Here is a 20,515-nt window from a genome sequence, read left to right on the forward strand (position 1 = left end):
TTATGGCTGATGTGAGGGTGGTGTTATAGAAAGCGGTGGCGCTGGCCATTTCGTGGAATGAAGGTATGGAGGACAGGGGTAGAAGAGACTCTGAAAGTCTGTAAATGTGTGTGTGAGGTTTCTGCGAGGATGTGGTAATGGCTGGACATGGAAGGCGGGTAAGGAGGACAAGGATGAGAAGGTGAGTAGATGGTGGTCAGAGAGGGGGAAGGGAGAGGTTGTGAGATTAGATAAGAAACAGAGGCAAGTGAAGATGAGGTCTAGTGTATGTCCGTCTGTGTGGGTGGCTGTGGAGGACCACTGACTGAGTGAGTCCAAAGATGAAGTAAGGGCCAGGAGCGGGTGTCAGTAGGGATATTAACCCATTTACCCCCAAGGGTGGTTTGCACGTTAATGACCAGGCCAATTTTTACAATTCTGACCACTGTCCCTTTATGAGCTTATAACTCTGGAACGCTTCAGCAGATCCCGGTGATTCTGACATTGTTTTCTCGTGACATATTGTACTTCATGATAGTGGTAAAATTTCTTTGATATTACCTGCATTTATTTGTGAAAAAAACAGAAATTTGGCAAAAATTTTGAAAATGTCGCAATTTTCCAACTTTGAATTTTTATGCAATTAAATCACAGAGATATGTCACACAAAACACTTTATAAGTAACATTTCCCACATGTCTACTTTACATCAGCACAATTTTGGAACCAATTTTTTTTTGTTTGGGAGTTATAAGGGTTAAAAGTTGACCAGCAATTTCTCATTTTTACAACACCATTTTTTAAGGGACCACATCTCATTTGAAGTCATTTTGAGGGGTCTATATGATAGAAAATAACCAAGTGTGACACCATTCTAAAAACTGCACCCCTCAAGGTGCTCAAAACCACATTCAAGAAGTTTATTAACCCTTCAGGTGTTTCACAGGAATTTTTGGAATGTTTAAATAAAAATTAACATTTAAACTATTTTTCACAAAAAATGTACTTGAGCTCCAATTTGTTTTATTTTTCCAAGGGTAACAGGAGAAAATGGACCCCAAAAGTTGTTGTACACTTTGTCCTGAGTACGCTGATACCCCATATGTGGGGGTAAACCACTGTTTAGGTGCATGGCAGAGCTCAGAAGCGAAGGAGCGCCATTTGACTTTTCAATGCAAAATTGACAGGAATTGAGATTGGATGCCATGTTGCGTTTGGAGAGCCCCTGATGTGCCTAAACATTGAACCCCCCCCCACAAGCAACAGCATTTTGGAAAGTAGACCCCCTAAGGAACTTATCTAGATGCATGGTGAGCACTTTGACGCATTAAGTGATTCACACAAGTTTATAATGCAGAGCAGTAAAAATAAAAAATCATTTTTTTCACAAAAATGATTTTTCGCCCCCAATTTTTTATTTTCCCAAGGGTAAGAGAAGAAATTGGACCCCAAAAGTTGTTGTACAATTTGTCCTGAGTACACTGATACCCCATATGTGGGGGTAAACGACTGTTTAGGCGCATGGCAGAGTTCGGAAGAGAAGCAGCGCCATTTGACTTTTCAATGCATAATTGACTGGAATTGAGATGGGACGCCATGTTGCGTTTAGAGAGCCACTGATGTGCCTAAACATTGAAACCCCCCACAAGTGACACCATTTTGGAAAGTAAACTTCCTAAGGAACTCATCTAGGTGTGTTGTGAGAGCTTTGAACCCCCAAGTGTTTATAACGCAGAGCCGTGAAAATAAAAAAGTTTTGTATTTTTCCAAGGGTAACAGATGAAATTGGACCCCAAAAGTTGTTGTCCAATGTGTCCTGAGTACGCTGATACCCCATATGTTGGGATAAACTCCTGTTTGGGCGCACAGGAGAGCTCGGAAGGGAAGGAGCACTGTTTTACTTTTTCAACGCAGAATTAGCTGGAATTGAGATCGGACGCCATGTCGCGTTTGGAGAGCCCCTGATGTGCCCAAACAGTGGAAACCCCCCAATTATAACTGAAACCCTAATCCAAACACAACCCTAATCCCAACGGTAACCCTAACCACAGCCCTAACCCTGACACACCCCTAACCCTAATCCCAACCGTAAATGTAATCCAAACCCTAACCCTAACTTTAGCCGCAACCCTAACTGTAGCCTTAACCCTAGCCCCAGCCCTAACCCTATCCGTAACCCTAATGGGAAAATGGAAATAAATACATTTTTTAATTTTTCCCCTAACTAAGGGGGTGATGAAGGGGGGTTTGATTTACTTTTATAGCGGGTTTTTATGATTGGCAGCCGTCACACACTGAAAGACGCTTTTTATTGCAAAAATTATTTTTTGCATTACCACATTTTGAGAGCTATAATTTTTCCATATTTTGGTCCACAGTCATGTGAGGTCTTGTTTTTTGCGGGATGGGTTGACGTATTTATTGGTAACATTTTTGGGCACGTGACAATTTTTGATCGCTTTTTATTCAGATTTTTGTGAGGCAGAATGACCAAAAACCAGCTATTCATTAATTTCTTTTGGGGGAGGCGTTTATACCGTTCCGCGTTTGGTAAAATGGATAAAACAGTTTTATTCTTCAGGTCAGTACAATTACAGCGATACCTCATATCATTTAATTATGTTTTGGCGCTTTTATACGATAAAAAGTATTTTATAGAAAAATAATTATTTTTGCATCGCTTTATTCTGAGGACTATAACTTTTATAAATTTTTTGCTGATGATGCTGTATGGCGGCTCGTTTTTTGCGGGACAAGATGACGTTTTCAGCAGTAACATGGTTATTTATATCCATCTTCATCTTTTTGACCGCGTGTTATTCCAGTTTTTGTTTGGCACTATGATAATAAAGCGTTGTTTTTTGCCTTTTTTACCGTGTTCACTGAAGGGGTTAATTAGCGGGACAGTTTTATAGGTGGGGTCGTTACGGACGCGGCGATACTAAACGTGTACTTTTATTGTTTTTTTTTTTTTATTTAAAGAAATGTATTTATAGGAACAATATTTTTTTTTTGGGGGGGGGGGGGGGGGGGGGGGGATTTTTTTTTTACACATGCGAATATTTTTTCGTTTTACACTATAACATTGCCCCAGGGGGGACATCATGTTACAGTGCAAGATCGCTGATCCGTCACTTTGCTGTACACTGTGTCAGATCAGCGATCTGACGTGCACTCTGCAGGCTTACCAGCGCTTGCTCTGAGCAGGCGCTGGTAAGCCTCCTCTTGCAGGACCCGGATGCAGCCCCGCAGCCTTCTTGGATCCGGGCCTGCTGCAGGGAGGAGGTAAGAGACCCTCGCAGCAACGCGATCACATCGCGTTGCTCCGGGGGGTCTCAGGGAAGCACGCAGGGAGTCCCCTCCCGGCGCGATGCTTCCCTATACCGCCAGAACACTGCGATCATGCCGGGGGTTAATGTGCCGGGGTGGTCCGTGACCGCTCCTGGCACATTGTGCCGGATGTCAGCTGAGATAGTCAGCTGACACCCGGCCGCGCTCCCCCCGTGAATGCGGCCGATCGCTATGACGTACTATCCCTCGGTGGTCATACGGGCCCACCCCACCTCGACGGGATAGTATGTCAGATGTCAGAAAGGGGTTAAAGTCACCCATGATGATGGTGGAGATGGCAGCAGAGAGAAAGTGAAGAAGCCAGATGGAGAATCGGTCGATAAAGGCAGTGGCTGAGCCCGGTGGTCGGTATATGACAGCCATTTGGAGATTAGAGGGAGAGTAGATTTGGACAGAGTGAACCTTAAAAGAAGGGAGGATAAGGGAGGGCGGGGGTTTGATAGGGTTGAAGGAAGTTTTTTTGAAAGAAGGAAACCCACTCCTCCGCCATGTCTGTTGCCAGAGTGAGGAGAATGGGTAAATTAGAGGCAACCGTAACTCAGTGCTGCAGGGGATGCCGTGTCAGGGGGCGTCAGCCAGATCTCAGTGAGGGCCAGGATGGAAAGGGTGCGGGAAGAGATCGTGGATCACGTGGAACTGGTTGAAGATGGAGCGGGCACTCCAAATTGCCCCAGAGAGGAAGCAGGGGGGTGGGGGGCAGTGGCACAGATTTTAAGTGTGAGGGATTGCGGTGGTTTCTCTTAGTGCGAGAAGGATAGGGGTGAGGATTAGTGGGATGTATGAGGCAGGGAAGGGGGGGGGGGAGGCAGGATTGGGGGATATGTCGCCAGCATTGAGAATGAGCAGAGAAAGGGAAAGCAGGTGGGTGAAGGAGAGTAATCGGCTTATATTATATTTTGGTAGGAGAAGTCTGAGGGTAAAGAGCAGGTCTGCAGATGAAGCGAGGTGGGGGTAAGAGAGAGGGGGAGATAGTTATGTGGTTTGAGGGTGCAAGGGTTTGGGGTTAGCGAAGGACAGTGAGGATTAGCGGAGCAAAAATGGTAGGGGAAAATGTGAGCATGGTTAAAGAGAAGGGGAGGAAAAAGGCAAGTAAATTTTGAAGACAGTGATTAGTCTTACCGTCTGGCTGATTTCTGGACTATTTCGGATGATACACTTTAAATGTGAACATTCCTGGTTGGATGTCAATTTGCTGTATTGGGTGTAGTGGAAAACCTGTCGGTCCCTATTATACTATTTCTACTCTCGTGAAATTGGTGCCACGTCTGTGGTGTAAGGCCCTCATTTGTTTAAATGTGAACACTCCTGGTTGGGTGTCCATCTGCTGTATTGGGTGTAGTGGAAGACCTGTCGGTCCCTATTAGGGTATGTTTCCACGTGGCGTATTTGCTGCAGATTGGACGCTGCGTACAGCCACAGCGTCCAATCCGCAGCATCCAGATGTTACAGCATAGTGGATGGGATTTTATGAAATCCCATCTCCACTATGCGTACAAAGACGCAGATGGCAAACCTGCATATACGCACATGCGGCACATCTTTATAGACCGCAGCATATCTTTATCTTGCGGAGTCGCAGTCTCCGCAAGATAAATAGCACAGTTCTATGTATAGGATGCGGTGATTCAATGAACACATGCGGAAACACCGCTTGTACAAAAGCTGGCAGTGGTTTGGACGTGGCGGGTGTCCGCTACGTCCAAATCGCTGCCATTCTGGACCATGGAAACATAGCCTTATAATATTTATACTGTAGTGAAATTGATGTCACTTTGGTGCGGTCTGCGAATAATTTTTGGAAATGTGAACACTCCTGCTTGGATGTCCATCTGCTGGATTGAGTGTAGTGGAAGACGCTGCGTTTTTGCTGCAGATTTATCGCGGATTTACTGTGGTTTTTACTGCTGTTATCCAACTGCGGTTTTCCATAGGGCAGCTGTAAAACCGCTGTGGAATCCGCAGAAAGAAGTGACATGCTGCGGAATGTAAACCTCTGCGTTTCTGCGCATGTGTACAGCGTTTTTGGCTTCACATAGGTTTACATTGAACTGTAAACTCATGGGAAACTTCTGCGGACATGCAGCTGCAGATTCGCAGCGTTTTCCGCAGCGTGTGCACATACCGAGACCAATTCCTAAATTTATGAAAAACTGATCTAGGAGAATGGACTGCCGCCTTAGTTAGGTAATATTTATTTCCAAATTGTTCACGTAGGGTGATGCTTTATTTTATATATGTTGAAGAAAATACAAAAGTGGTTACATAAATAATTCGTGATTTTTTTTTTTACCAGTTTCCAATGAGTGGCATACACGCAACTTACATGTCAGGTGCTAGTGTGTGAAACGGTCTTGCTCCACAACAAACAGATACTTGCGGTGTTTCACAGCCACCATCTTCCTGTGACAGAAGCAACTGGAGCATTGTCCAGTTGCTCCTGTCATTCACTGACAGTGGGAGATATATGGTACGACTGCAACAGTCACACTCCAGCTCATACACTCTCCATGATTCACTCCCCTACCCTGCACAAAGATGGTAATGGAATGCTGATCAATTGTCAGGACAGCCGGGATGGCTGCTACCTTAGTCTTCCTGAAAAGCCTAACAATAATGTACATCCAAATTAAAAATAACATATCCAGATAAACCATAGCGACGATACGCGTCACTCTGGTCTACACCTGTGGATTGCACCATGTGCAGGTTGTTCTCTGAGCATGTCTAGCTGGCCCATAATTGTTACAGGCAAAGTATTTTACAGGCTATTTATCTGCATATGTTATATTTAATTTGGATATACATTATTTTTACTAGAGGGTCTTATGCATCTGCCTAGTTCTTTTGGGTATCTTTGACATATATCAGTACAACAATTCTTGATAGTGATGCAATTACACCTTTTTTTCCTTGTATCCTCTTGAACCCTCTATGTTGGATTTGGTGCCAACCCTGATTATCCCTAACAGAGTAAGACATGTGATTTGCTCTTTGCAGAAATATGCACTTTAATATTCCTATTTATAGGATGTGTTATTTTTATTAGGCGCTACATCCTAGAATTAGAGAATCCCACATATTTCGCATTGGTGTTACTAGTTGTGACGCAGTCCGTGTGTCTGGCTACCTTCTTTTTGTAACCAATCATGTATTTTAAATGCTTTTAAATATTTTTTTCCCTTTTCCGTTTTTGTATTTATCCTAAATAATAAAGTTTGACTATTTATATGGTGATCCCTGCTTTTCTTGTATGTTTTCTTGTTCTTGGTTGTTAGTGGTTTAAATTGGACATACTGCAGGAGGATCCCATGCATATTTCTTTCTATGAGATGGTGCCCTCAGTTTTGTGTAAATTGAAGAATATTGTTTCAGCACGGTGCATATAATTACCACTTTTGTATATGTAAGGTTTTGCCTAGCGACAATTATCAAAATGCTGGCTTCATCACTTACCATTGTCACAGGTCCAGTCTCTGCTTTCTGGCCAAATTACAGCCCCTCCAACATGCAACAGTCACAGAAGCCCCCGCAACACCTGTACAAGAGCACACACCCTCGAGAACTATCACTGATCATTTCTCATCTAATTCTCTTTATGATTATGGCAAGCTAAGTGATGTTCACAATTGAAATGTACCCTCTATCGTATGGGATAACATACTGATCATTGGGGGTCTGACTACTGGCATCCCGAGCCATCCCTGTAAAGAGGCTCTGCAAAACCACATCTGAATAGGTCGAGCATGTGCACTTCCATTTATTGTCTATACGACTGCAGGACAAAGAACAGTACAGTGCTCGACTTTATTTGGCAGTCTGAGATTTCACCAAAGTATCAGGCCAGTATTGAGGACAGTAGCTGGGATTGCCTATTCCAAGTAAAGGCTGAGATGGAAAGCTTTCCAACAAAACATTGGTGCCACCATAACTACAAACTGTTAGTTGCAAGTCTACAAGATAAACTCCAGTTCCCCTCAATTGCTGTCAATACAAATGCATTTTGTTCCCCATACAAGGCAACATATTTGTAATTATTTTTCTTAAAGGGAAACAGTCACCAAGTTTGTCCCATGAGGCAAGGCCACCACCTTTCAGCCCAGATATACAGCATTCCAATATGCTGCATATATGCACCCAATCCGGTGACCAAGACAAGAAAGACCTTTTAGAATACTCGCCTATAAGGCAGTCAGGTGGGTGTCACTTTCCTTATCTGGTTCGTCAATTCTTCCTTCTTGCGGTGCCATCCTCCTTTTTACTGCGTGTCAATGACGCGTCCCACATCTTACACACAATATCCCCGGCATCGCGCTTCTGTGTGCCCTGTCAAGGGCAGAGCAAAGTACTGCAGTGTGCATGTGCCGCTAAAGGTCAGAGCATGCCTAATAAAAGGTCATCGAGGGCCATTAAGGCCCCGGGGCCTGAGGTTCCCCACCCCTGTCCTAGGATAAAAATATTCCTCAAATTTCAGGAGTACCCTGCTGTACAACACGTAGTATCCTTACAAGACTGGCAGGTGGCAGGCGTTGCACAGGGTAGCAGTGTTCGGTTTTGTCCAACATGATGTATTTAATGGAACAAAAGAATTACAATAGTAAAAGGGGCCATTAAAGAAATGGGACAATTTTGCTTGTCAATTTCCAGCCTTTTATATTCCAGCAAAAAAACAGTATACATGAACTGGTGCAGAAGTGATGTAACAAAAGGGACTGTTGATGGGGGAAAGAAAAACCAATACACAATTTTTACCACCAATTGTTGTTACACACATCCAGGAGTTGATTAATATTAAGGAAATTGATGCAAAAATTAACAGCATAGCAGGTGCCCATCAGCAAAACGGGTAGATGTGTACTGAAATCATGAACCTGGAATCACTTCAAAGCGTCTGTCGTGCACGGAGAAAAAAAAAATAGGGCTAAACAGAAGCACATGCTATTGGCGCGAGATGGGCATTTGGACATGTACAATGCATAATTTCCATATCGATCAAGTTGTGTGGCACGCAGAAAAATCACGAGCTGCATCAACAGCCACTTCATTATCCAAAAATCTGAGTTTAATGCACGGCTATCAGTATGCGGATTATGGGTCCAATATTCTTTGATGCTTATTGCAGGGCCTTCGGGCCACAATAACTGGCAGGCAAGGAAGCCACTACAACCATTAGCACCTTATGTTCACATCATGAAGGGGAGGTTGACGGAATGAGAGGGCGCCACCTTCCCCTCATAACCATCTAGATGCTATTGGCCACAGCATCTAAAGGGTTAAACAGCCAGAATCGGTAGGGACAGAGACCCTTGCTGTAGGGCTCGGCTGTCCGTTAACTGAGCTCCTGGCGGTATTCTCATGGGAACTGCTCCTGTTATGAACTTTTGCTCTTACTCATGTCCAGATCGTGGGCTTACCTAGAAGACTGTGATGTTCTGCTTTCTTGGCCACAGTCTTTGGTGCGAGATCAAGGGCTGCAGAATTCTCTGGCACTTGCTCCCACACTGATGATAGCCAAAAGCAACAAAGAAGGACACTAGGGTAGGACTTACTAACTCCTTTAAAAGGTTTGTCCACTTATATAACCTTTTTTTTTCAAATGGTGCCCTACAGCTTTAAAGGGAATCTGTCACCTCATTTTGGCCCTATAAACTGCGGCCACCACCATCAGGGGCTTATCTATAGCATTCTATAATGCTGTAGATAAGCCCCCGATGTAAACTGAAAGAGGAGAAAAAGAGGTTAGATTATACTCACCCAGGGGCGGTCCGGGTCCGATGGGCGTCGCAGGTCCGGCGCCTCCCATCTTCATACTGTTGCGGCCTTTTGAGGGCAGCGTAAAGTACTGCAGTGCGCAGGCGCTGGGCCTCTCTGACCTTTGCCAGCGCACTGCAGTACTTTGCTCTGGCCTCAACAGGGCAGAGAATTACGCCTGCGCAGGAGGCGGCAGAGAGAAAAGAAAAGGACGTCATCGTATGAAGATGGGAGGCGCCGGACCGCGACGCCCATCGGACTGGACTAAACCAGGACCGCCACTGGGTGAGTATAATCTAACTTGTTGTTCTTCTCTTTCAGGTTACATCGGGGGCTTATCTACAGCATTACAGAATTTGTAGATAAGCCCCTAATGGCGGTGGCCGCAGTTTGTAGGGCCAAAATGAGGTGAAAAAAAAAAAAAAGGCATCCTATATGACTGGTTGTGACTTTAATAAATCAACTTTGATGCATTATCTTTTTGAGTCCTCGGATTAATCTATTCATAGATTCCCTGTAAGATCCTCCCCACCTATTTCAGGAAAAAATATATAAAGAACCCTATAAAAAAAAAAAAACCCCAATGCTTGCCTTGACGAGCACGTTCCCTAAAGGGGTTGTGGCCACATTTTGAGGCTTTTCTTTTTTAACTTCAATGTGTGTATTTGGGGCTAAAAATATTTTTTGCAAAGTTTCATTATAAAATTCTGCTCCTGCACATTCAACTTTAATGTAGTCTGTGCCCAAAGATCAGCTGAGAAGAGCCCAGAAAAAGACAAAAAGTCACAAACTTTCCTGTCAAGAATGTCAGAGTGAGCCCACAGATTCACAGTTAAAGGGGTTGGCCACTAGGTCTTGTTAGTGCAGCTTTCCTCAGACACGGACCAGCACTTCTGTCCATACAATGGCTTCTGGTGGAAGAGCATGTGACCGAGCCATCAGCCTGGTCCAATAAAAAGGCAGCTTTCTCATGAGGCGTTTTACAATTGGAGGAGGCTGATGGACAGGTTTGGTCACATGTTCCTCCGGTCAGTGGGCTCGTTCTGATAGTCTAACAGGAAAGTTTGTAACTTTTTTTTATGTCTTTCTGGGAACAGACCACATTAAAAGTTAAGTGTGCAGGGAAGCAATGAGCCTGTAAAAGCAAAAAGGTGCAAAATACATAAATAATATTATATCCCAAAATGTGACAATCCCCTATAAAAGGGTAACTGTACTTTCAAGACACTTCTAAATAAGCTGTCCTGTGTGAGTATGTGAGGAATACATCCCCACTGCAGACTCTCTACTCTCTACAGACGCCCCTGAAGAAGGATATTACTGAAACGCGCGTTGGGGTGGGTTTGGAGGCAGCGCGATCCCCTGAGTATCACTGGTATGTTTACACTTCTATCTGTACACAGTAGGTTCCTAACCTAAAAATGTGACATTGCTATATTATTATTGTTGTGGAACTCTCTGTACATTAAGCCTTATGTACTCTATTTGTCACTATATACCGTGTTCATACATGGGGATTGCTACTGTACGTACTTCTTGTTTCCATGCTGTGTGTTGCCACATATCCCGCCACACCCCCCATTTTTCTGCCTATGTTCTTTGTTTTATATTTATTGAATACAATTTTCTATGAATTTCTATATATTTGGGCTATGGCACTATTTTCTGATTAGTGGTTTAGCTTTGTGCGAGCATTAGTGTGTCCCACACTTTTCCAGTTACAGGCTTATTATATGGGACGTTTCCCGATGATAGCATGATCACACACTCGTATCATCGCCTGTTGTGTTTGCCTTGCTTTCAAGACTCTCTACTTTGCAGACTTGTGGAAGGAGATTAGAGCTATGAGGTCTCCTAACCGCACACAAACTTGGATTCCTGCTATATATATATATATATATATATATATATATTATTTTTTTTAGCATACAGAGACAAGCAGTAACAGCATGGCAGAAATTATACAGCACAGCTGAGCTGTGTGGATGCGAATCTGCCCTGGAAAGAAGTAAAACATGTGTTAGAAAGTTTACCTCTGCCTGTATCCTCTCCCTGCTCCTCCCTTCCCCACAGAGCAGAATGGCCTGTGTCACGTGACCGCTGTGATCTATCTGGTCTGAGCATTAGGGATCTGAGCTAGTTTTTCAGTGTGAGTGACTATTCCAGGAGGCAGGGGAAGAAGTGCCATAAATATGGAAGGGAGCAAATTTCTCCAATCTGAAATATTACAAAAATTTCTTGTATTTACCTGTACTACTGATTTATGCAAAGTATGTTGAAAGTACAGATGAATTAATTTGGCACACTTAAAGGTACGCAGGTATACAGCAATTCATTACACCACGCGATATGATTTTAAGAATGAATCACAGTTCAAGTGCGAGACTCATAACATCTCATGCAAGATCAGACTTCTGAGCGTTTTAATCAACGTTTATTTCCTTACACTTGATGGAAACAAAACAGTTGATAAAACGTTTGCATCACAAGGAAAATGTGTTTAGGATTTTTTTTTGTCTGTAATGAGCACATTTCACAATGACACAAAGCTGTGAGAATGGACAGTGACCTTTGACTAAAAGGTAGTACAAAGAAACAGATATCAAGGAAGTAAAGCACTGCCCTGGCGTTACCAAATATTGGTCCAAATGTACAAAAAATAAGCACGAATGTGCTAAATTCTGCAAAACTTCTGCAAGTGCGAGGGGACAAAACTAAACGGATTTCCTTAAAATGAATATCGAACTAAAAATGAAGGTACAAAATAAAGATTTTCGCTAGCAGGTGTAAATTATTGAGCTCTCAAACGCAGAATCAATTGCAGTTATCCCCATACCTCCCACTGGGTGCTGTTGTATTGCATGACCATTTTATACATAAAAATAAAGCTGTAGTCCAATCAGTTATCAAGTCTACTATACAGCTGCTGTAAAATGCAGCCATGACGAAAAGTAAAAAGTCATTCCAGATAGAAATATTTAGCCTGAGGGGAAGGGGGGAAATTAATTAGAATGGTAAACCCCTCCCCCGACCTCTGACATAGGTGCCCATATGTCCTCCATGTCCTTGAGAGAAGGGGGGACCCTGGTGAGGAGATGCCCACGCCGGTCTGTGCATTATAGCGGGTAAACCAAGATGTTCTGGTACATTAGTGCTGAAGCCAAAATTAGGCATTTTTGTTGGCAAGTTACGATTGTCCAACCCTGCAGGGAGATTGTTTCCCAAAAGCATTGTTGGGCTTTGACTATACTCAAATCTGTGGTCTTTATCACCACTGAATAACATGGAGCCAGCACTGAGGTAGCTTTCCCTGTAAGTGGTGGCAGAGTTACAAAAGGGCTCAGGAAAAGCCGGATGCGGATGTGCTGGGAGCTGGGTACTGATGTGAGATGAAGTACTGTAGTTGTCGACAGGGTGATTTTCAAGATGTCCTTCCAAAACAGAAACACCTGGCACGTTAGCAGCCATGTCACTGCTGTATGTGGATGGCAGAAAAGTTTGTCCAAAATTTTCAGTGCAGTCCGGTGCCTTCAGAAAAGATGCCCCCCCAGTGTAATCTGTACCAATGTTGTCCTGTTCCTGAGCCTGGTGATGAGCAATAATCTCTAAGAGTGCTGCCTTCACTTGTGCATGGTCGTCACCAGCAGGCACACTGGAATGCTGTACCTGCTGCCTCTCTGTCCGGTAATCAAGGTCTTCCTCACCCACAGGAGGGGGTTCTGGTGGCTCAGGAGGCCGCTGATCTGGAGGCAAGATATGAGGAAGGTTTTGTTCATTTGGTAGGTCTTTCAGAGTCGGCTCAAGAATGGCCTCACTGACATCTTCAACTAAAACAAGGAAAAAAAAAAAAAAAAAGTAGACATTTTTGTAGACAATAGGAGAGATTTGTCAGGCTAAATGCATGCAATTTGCACCAAAAACAACAACTTTTATGACTTGCACCATACTTATGTGTTTTAGACACTTTATGAACCTAACCATGACGCACAAAGCCATCCACAACCTGTCTCCTCCATACATCTGTGACCTCGTCTCCCGGTACTTACCAACACGCAACCTCCGATCTTCACAAGATCTCCTTCTCTACTCCCCTCTTATCTCCTCTTCCCATAATCGCATACAAGATTTCTCTCGCGTATCACCCCTACTCTGGAATTCTCTACCACAACATAGACTGTCGCCTACCATCGAAACCTTCAAAAAGAGCCTGAAGACCTACCTCTTCCGACAAGCCTACAACCTGCAGTAACCACCGATCGACCAAACCGCTGCATGACCAGCTCTACCCTCACCTACTGTATCCTCACCCATCCCTTGTAGATTGTGAGCCCTCACGGGCAGGGTCCTCTCTCCTCCTGTACCAGTTATGACTTGTATTAAGATTATTGTACTTGTTTTTATTATGTAGCTGTGATTATTATGTGATTATTGGCTGCAACTCTCATTATACCAACATAGACACCTTTTCTGATGGAATACTGAAGAGCTGCAGCCAATCTGTAGCCACCGATTGGCTGCAATGGGAGACATAGCGCCGGATTCACACACGGCACCAGCCAATTGGTGTACACTTCATTTGGATTATATAATGCATGTGTTCTTCCATTATTAGCAAATGTTTCTCCTGTTGCGCTGTATCCTGCTCACTCACATACTAAACAGTAACAGAAAACAGAACCTTCCAGTGGCCATGTTACTACAGCAGAACAGCCCGAGCCACCATGACACATGTGATCGCACAAGTCAGCACAAGAACCTGCAGAGCCGTCAACTCAAGCAGCATGGCCTACTGTAAAAAGACCATGGACATATGTATATACCTATACATTAATAGTCTTACAATACACTATTACTTTATACTCCATGGTGCGTTCTAGGTCTGACATACGAACGACGGTCATCAACACCTTTTGGTATTGTAAAAAGCTGGCTGGAACCACATTTAGATTTTAACATACAAAAAACTAAATGACGTTTCAGGAAAAGGCTTGGCTTTACACATTTCTTCTATCTTTACTGTTCAAGCAGTCACATTACGTACCAGTAGGCGCAGGACTGGGAGGTCGCATGGGCTTTAGGGTCTCCTCAACTACCTTATTCTCAGGGACCACCTCGGCTACCTCAGCACCTTGTTTTTGCTCCTGTTCTTTCAACATCTGAGACAATAAGACAGCAAAGGTGCTTTGAATAGGTGTTTGAGACGCTTCTCCCGTGGTCTTCGGTAACGTCAATGCTGGTGTGGAAGCCAGCTCGGCAGAGGGGGCTGCAGCTGGGAGAAGGAGCTCTTCTTTAGATTCTGGTGCTTTATTACTTGATGCTAGAATACCAGCTGGAAGATTCAGATTATTCAGCTGCTGCTCAGTTTCAGGGTTCACCTTAATGTTCATAACCTGGGCAAACTGCGCCATACTGACATTCGTCTGGGACTGCAGTAAGTTAAACAATATAGCCATTTGACTCGGATTCAGCTGCTGACCGCTACTTAAGAGACCTTCAAAAACAAAAGTATAAATATCAATCAGTATACATTGTGGAATCTACGGTGAGAACTTGTCAAACCATTTGACTGGTTTTAGGAACATGATGAATCCCATCCTCAATATTACCAGAGAGATAATCATATAATTGCGTAAAATTAAAAGCTACAATAAAAATGAACACACAAGGACCACCATCAATACAATAATATGCAGTGCAAGTGCTCAATAAATCAGTGTCCATATAAAAGAATTCCATCTCACCAATGTGCCATGATGAGACCTGTTCCTCCAGGCAGAATAGTAGGAGCAGATATAACAGGGATCATCTAGATTTAACCCTTTCGTGCCCCATGAATTGCTCCTACCCTGACAAGGGCAGTACCCAAGTGTATCACTTCATATAAAGGTACCCCAAAGAGATTTTGGCACAAATACTAAACATGTCCTTCTTACCTAATCCAACACCAGGAAATCCCTGAGTTTTTTGAGAAGATGTCTGTGCTCCCTGGGGTGTGCTATTTCTGCTATCATCCAGACCTACAGATAAGTCTTTTCTCGGTAGTTTTGGTGCTATTGCATCATCAGCCATTCCCATTTGTTTCTGTCTTCTTCGCTTTTTACTCCATAATTCATGGCAATCTTGCCAAAGAGGAAGGCTGTATATATATAAAAAATACAGTTATTACACACATTTATAAACAATATAGACAAATGTCAATTACGTATAAAAAAAATAAAGTTAAATGTTTAACAGACATTAAACAGCAGACTAACCCATTACTTGCCAAATTAAAATTTTTACAAGTACGGATTTTTCAGAAAAGGGCGTCCCAATATTCAATTAAAAAATGACAATGACATGATTTCCTATTTTGAAAACGTTAATTTTACAAACACAAAAAATTGGACCTAATTATAAAAATTATAAAATCTTAGTTGATAGAAGCTAAAGATTAGGTGTCCCCAAAAAAGGACATTGGTAGATAATGGGTTAATGGCCATCAATACATCTTTTGATAGCAATCATAATAAAAAGGGCCTTAATTCTCAGTGGCGCCTTGAGTAAATGGATACAGCAGGGGTTCTGTCTAAATGATTCTATTTCTTTGGGGATTTAGGGCCCGATGCATCATTTGCATTCACTTGCTGGCCACAAGTCGCACACAACTCACCTGCTATAGACTGCGACTTGTCTGTAATGCGAGTGTAGGAAGTAAGGAGGTGTGTAAAAAAATGTCAGGATCACCAAAAATATATAATATAAATAAATCTTTATTAAAACAACATGAACAAAAAGTAGACATGAAAATTAAAAACAATGAAAAAGTAAAAAATGCTATGATACAGCACCAGAGGTGTCCAGATAAGGATCAACACCCTCCTCCAAGGAGCTCGCTCAGGTAACCCACAGTAAAGGCCCCTTCACATTAAGCGACGCTGCAGCGATACCGATTCGGATCGCTGCAGCGTCGCGGTTTGGTCGCTGGAGAGCTGTCACACAGACCGCTCTCCAGCGACCAACGATGCCGGTAACCAGGGTAAACATCGGGTAACTAAGCGCAGGGCCGCGCTTAGTAACCCGATGTTTACCCTGGATACCATGCTAAAAGTAAAAAAAACAAACACTACATACTTACCTACCACTGTCTGTCCTCCAGCGCTGCGCTCTGCTTCTCTGCTCTCCTCCTGTACTGTCTGTGAGCCGGAAAGCAGAGCGGTGACGTCACCGCTCTGCTTTCCGGCTCACAGACAGTACAGGAGGAGTGCAGAGCACAGCGCTGGAGGACGGACGGCTGTAGGTAAGTATGTAGTGTTTGTTTTTTTTACTTTTAGCATGGTAACCAGGGTAAACATCGGGTTACTAAGCGCGGCCCTGCGCTTAGTTACCCGATGTTTACCCTGGTTACCAGTGAAGACATCGCTGGATCGGTGTCACACACGCCGATCCAGCGATGTCTCCAGGGAGTCCAGCGACGAAATAAAGTTCTGGACTTTGTTCAGCGACCAACGATCTCCATGCAGGGGCCTAATCGTTGGTCGCTGTCACACAGAACGATTTCATTAACGATATCGTTGCTACGTCACAAATAGCAACGATATCGTTAACAATATCGTTATGTGTGAAGGTACCTTAAGGCCTGTCCCACACATCCAGATAATTCCGGTACCGGAAAAAAAAAAAAATCGGTACCGGAGTTATCCGTGTCCGTGTGTCTCTGTGCTCACGTGGCACACGTGCGGCAGCCGTGTGCCGACTGGGTACCACACACACCGTGCAGGAGACAGCGCTAGAGTTAAGCGCTGTCCCCTGCTTTGGGTGCTGAATCCAGAATTCATTCCTTCTTCCCAGCAGCGTTCGCTGGAGAGAAGAAATGAAAATTTTTTTGTTGTTAAAATAAAGTTCCCGGTAATCTCCCCCCTGCCACCCCCTGTGCGCCCGCCCGCTGGCATTAAAATACTTACCTAGCTCCCTCGGCGCTTCCATCCTCTCAGCGTCGCAGCTCTTCCTGTATGAGCGGTCACGTGGTGCCACTTATTACAGTAATGAATATGCGGCTCCACCACTATGGGAGGTGGAGCCGCATATTCATCACTGTAATGTGCGGCACCACGTGACCGCTCATACAGGAAGAGCTGTGACGCTGAGAGGATGGAAGCGCCGAGGGAGCTGGGTAAGTATTTTAATGCCAGCGGGCGGGCGCACAGGGAGTGGGAGGGGGGAGATTACCAGGAACTTTATTAGTACTTTATTATTATTTATTATTACTTTATTAGTTTTTCATTTTCATGTCTACTGTTTGTTCAGGTTACATTAATAAAGATTTATATTACATATTTTTGGTGATCCCAACTTTATTGCACACCTCCTGTTCTTCCTACACTCATGTCTGGCTCAGGTGCGTAGTTGGTGATCCCACTATATTAGTTGTGCCCTCAGTTTTCCTAAATATTGTCTGTGACGCGGCCGTTCATCACAGCTCTAAAATAATGGAACAACACTAAGTTGCACATATGTTGTCTAAGAATTGCTGTGGAGTGAGATTTCCACACAGGATTTATCCACTGAAAAGTTTCCACAACAGCAAAATACACACAATAGAAAGCAGATTTCATTGCAATAATCCTATGGATCTACAGGTGTAAACCACTGAATAGTGAAAGGGAGTGCTACGCATTACTTACTCGGGCGGTGCCATTTTTGATGGATCTACGTCACGAAGGAACTCGCACTGCATGGCCTGTTCAGCTGTACACCGTTTGCTGGGATCCAGTGCTAGCATATGATCAAACAAATCTAATGCTGCAGTGGGTATGCTGCAAAACAAAGCAAAGGCTTGTATTCTGTACCACTGACATTAAATAGCCTGGATGACACTTTCAGCCTATACTTACAAAGCAAACTCTTCTCTGAGTTTTCGGCGATATTGCTTCTTTGGTTTCATGGTGTTGAAATATGGTAACTTTATCACATCAGGCCATACAGCAGGACATGGACTACCACACATGCGGCTTAGGGAGAAATCCAGACAAATAGAAAAAGGTAAGTGCTTAAGGAAATCTAAGACTACTAGTCTACAATAATTCATCATCGGTAACATATAGACAAAACACACATGCAGCCATATTTCTGGTCATCCATTTACAGGTTCTCTATGTTTAGGATTGTAATTAAAAAGGGACACTTTGGACATTTATGACAAACGTCCGGATATGCCACGAATGTCTGACAAGTGTGGATCCCAAAGGTGTGATCCACATCTCCAGAACAGGGGTCCCCGACCCATCTGGTAAGAAAAACACAGGTGGCTGTGAATGTCTGCTGGAGTGAAATAAAACAGCCAAACACGGCTACAAATTACTAACATATACAATAAAGGCAACCTGGTGATTCAGGTTACTTTTTACAAAATATAAAAAATCCGCCACTCCAGAATAAAGTGAACAAAGATAAATATTATTACACTAGATGGTGGCCCGGTTCTAACGCATCGGGTATTCTAGATTATGTATGTAGTTTATTTATGAGGATTTAAGAATAATGCAATGAATACACAGGATTTTCCGGGTAAAATATATACATTATCAGTGAAGCGGTGTTTAAATCCCGCGCAAATATCACCGATTGGTCGCGCCCGACCGCGACCAATCAGCGAAGCGTGGTTCAAATCCCGTGCCAATTCGCAGCCGGACTGCGCATTTGCTGATTGGTCACAGGCAGCTGGCAAGACCAATCAGCGACGTGGGATGTCCGTTACAGACAAACAGACAGAATTAGACGATTATATAGTAGATACCCGATGCGTTAGAATCGGGCCACCATCTAGTATTCATATAAACATTGGTGCTTACATTTATATTTTAATCCATTGGACACACTGCCAATGTTTTTCTCCTGTCTTTATTTTAAGAGTCAAAACTTTATTAGTCATCTATAGCTGTATGACAGCTTGTTTTCTACAGCATGACTTATAGTTTTCAAAGACACCATTTATTTTACCATATGATAACTTAAAAACAGGGAAAAATTTTATTCTCTCCCTCACAGACTGTCATCCATGTTATTCTCTCCCTCACACACTGTCCTCCATGTTATTCTCTCCCTCACACACTGTCCTCCATGTTGTTCTCTCCCTCACACACTGTCCTCCATGTTGTTCTCTCCCTCACACACACTGTCCTCCATGGTGTTCTCTCCCTCACAGAATGTCCTCCTTGTTATCCTTTCCCTCACAGACTGTCCTTCATGTTATTCTCGTTCTAGTATACGTATGTAGTTTATTTATGAACGCTGATTGGTCGAGGCCGGTCGGGCGTGACCAATCAGCGACGCGGGATTTCGGTTACAAACAGACTCTTAGACAAAATATATATATAGTCCATCTTCGTGTGTTATTGTGACGGTTCGGTCACAATGACCATTATGAGACAAACACTGTGAATAATAATGTTTCATAAGTCAGCACTGAAACATGCACATATAGACATCAAAATACAATAACATTTGAAATGAAGTTTACTTAATTTGAGATGAGATTCTGCCAGAGAGATAGAAAGAGGAGAGAAAGAATAGGGGGCAGGAGGGGCCACAGAGGGCACAAGAGAGGGGGGAAGCAAGAGAAAGAGGGCAAGAGGTAGGGAGAAAAAGGGCAAGATGGATCTCAGAGAATGAAAATCCCTCATCCCTGCCTCTCTGAAGACAGATTTTTGCATTGTGTTTATTTATACATATTTTACAGTATCTTCATTTTTAACATCGATTTATGGAAAGTGTGCTGAAACATCAGCGACACTTTAAACTCTTGATTTAATAGGATGCTGTATTCACTTCCGGGGAAGGAGTCCTCAAGTGTGGAGGGGGTTCAGGAGTTGAGGTACCGACTATATTAGGCTAGTTTCACACTAGCGTTTACCTGATCTGCGGCGGGCTGCGGACTTCCTCCGTGAAGTCCCGCCCTCCGCCGCACCTCCGCTGCTAGCTCCGCCTACATCTGCATGCGGCCCGCATACCTATATTTAACATTAGGTACGCAGGTCATGCGGCTGTATGCGGATGGTGCCGCATGCGTCGTTTTGACGATGCGGCAACCAGCGTAGGACGCAGCAACCAGCGTAGGACGCAGCATGTAGCATTTTTTTTTTCCATATCGTCAAAACGACGCATGCGGCACCATCCGCATACAGCCGCACGCGGGCCGCATGCAGATGTAGGCGGAGCTAGCAGCGAAGGTGTGGCGGAGGGCGGGGCTTCACGGAGGAAGTCCGCAGCCTGCCGCAGATCAGGTAAACGCTAGTGTGAAACTAGCCTTACACAGTCAGCCGAGGCTGGTGCAGATTTCCAACCATGATACTCTTGTGTGTGTTGCTTTCAATCTCTGACAGCAACATTTAAATGGAACATTTATTACTGGACAACTGCAATGCAATAGCGTGGGTCTGGTGCGTTCTGTCAGGGGGTC

General features: G+C 43.7%; 1 protein-coding gene across 1 annotated transcript in view; it reads right to left on the reverse strand.

Annotated features, from left to right (window-relative positions):
* Positions 1 to 11,490: 11,490 nt before the first annotated feature.
* Positions 11,491 to 20,515, reverse strand: part of CDK13 (cyclin dependent kinase 13) — a 63,265-nt gene continuing 54,240 nt past the window's right edge. Inside the window, exons 10-14 of the mRNA XM_069730212.1 lie at positions 17,952 to 18,068; positions 17,742 to 17,873; positions 15,012 to 15,214; positions 14,120 to 14,569; positions 11,491 to 12,905 (exon numbers count right to left, since the gene is read on the reverse strand). Coding sequence (XP_069586313.1) covers positions 12,085 to 12,905; positions 14,120 to 14,569; positions 15,012 to 15,214; positions 17,742 to 17,873; positions 17,952 to 18,068 — 1,723 coding nt within the window. The 3' untranslated portion in view covers positions 11,491 to 12,084. The remainder of the gene's footprint in view (positions 12,906 to 14,119; positions 14,570 to 15,011; positions 15,215 to 17,741; positions 17,874 to 17,951; positions 18,069 to 20,515) is intronic.

The sequence above is a fragment of the Ranitomeya imitator genome, chromosome 6, assembly GCF_032444005.1.
Source record: "Ranitomeya imitator isolate aRanImi1 chromosome 6, aRanImi1.pri, whole genome shotgun sequence".
NCBI classification, from domain to species: domain Eukaryota; kingdom Metazoa; phylum Chordata; class Amphibia; order Anura; family Dendrobatidae; genus Ranitomeya; species Ranitomeya imitator.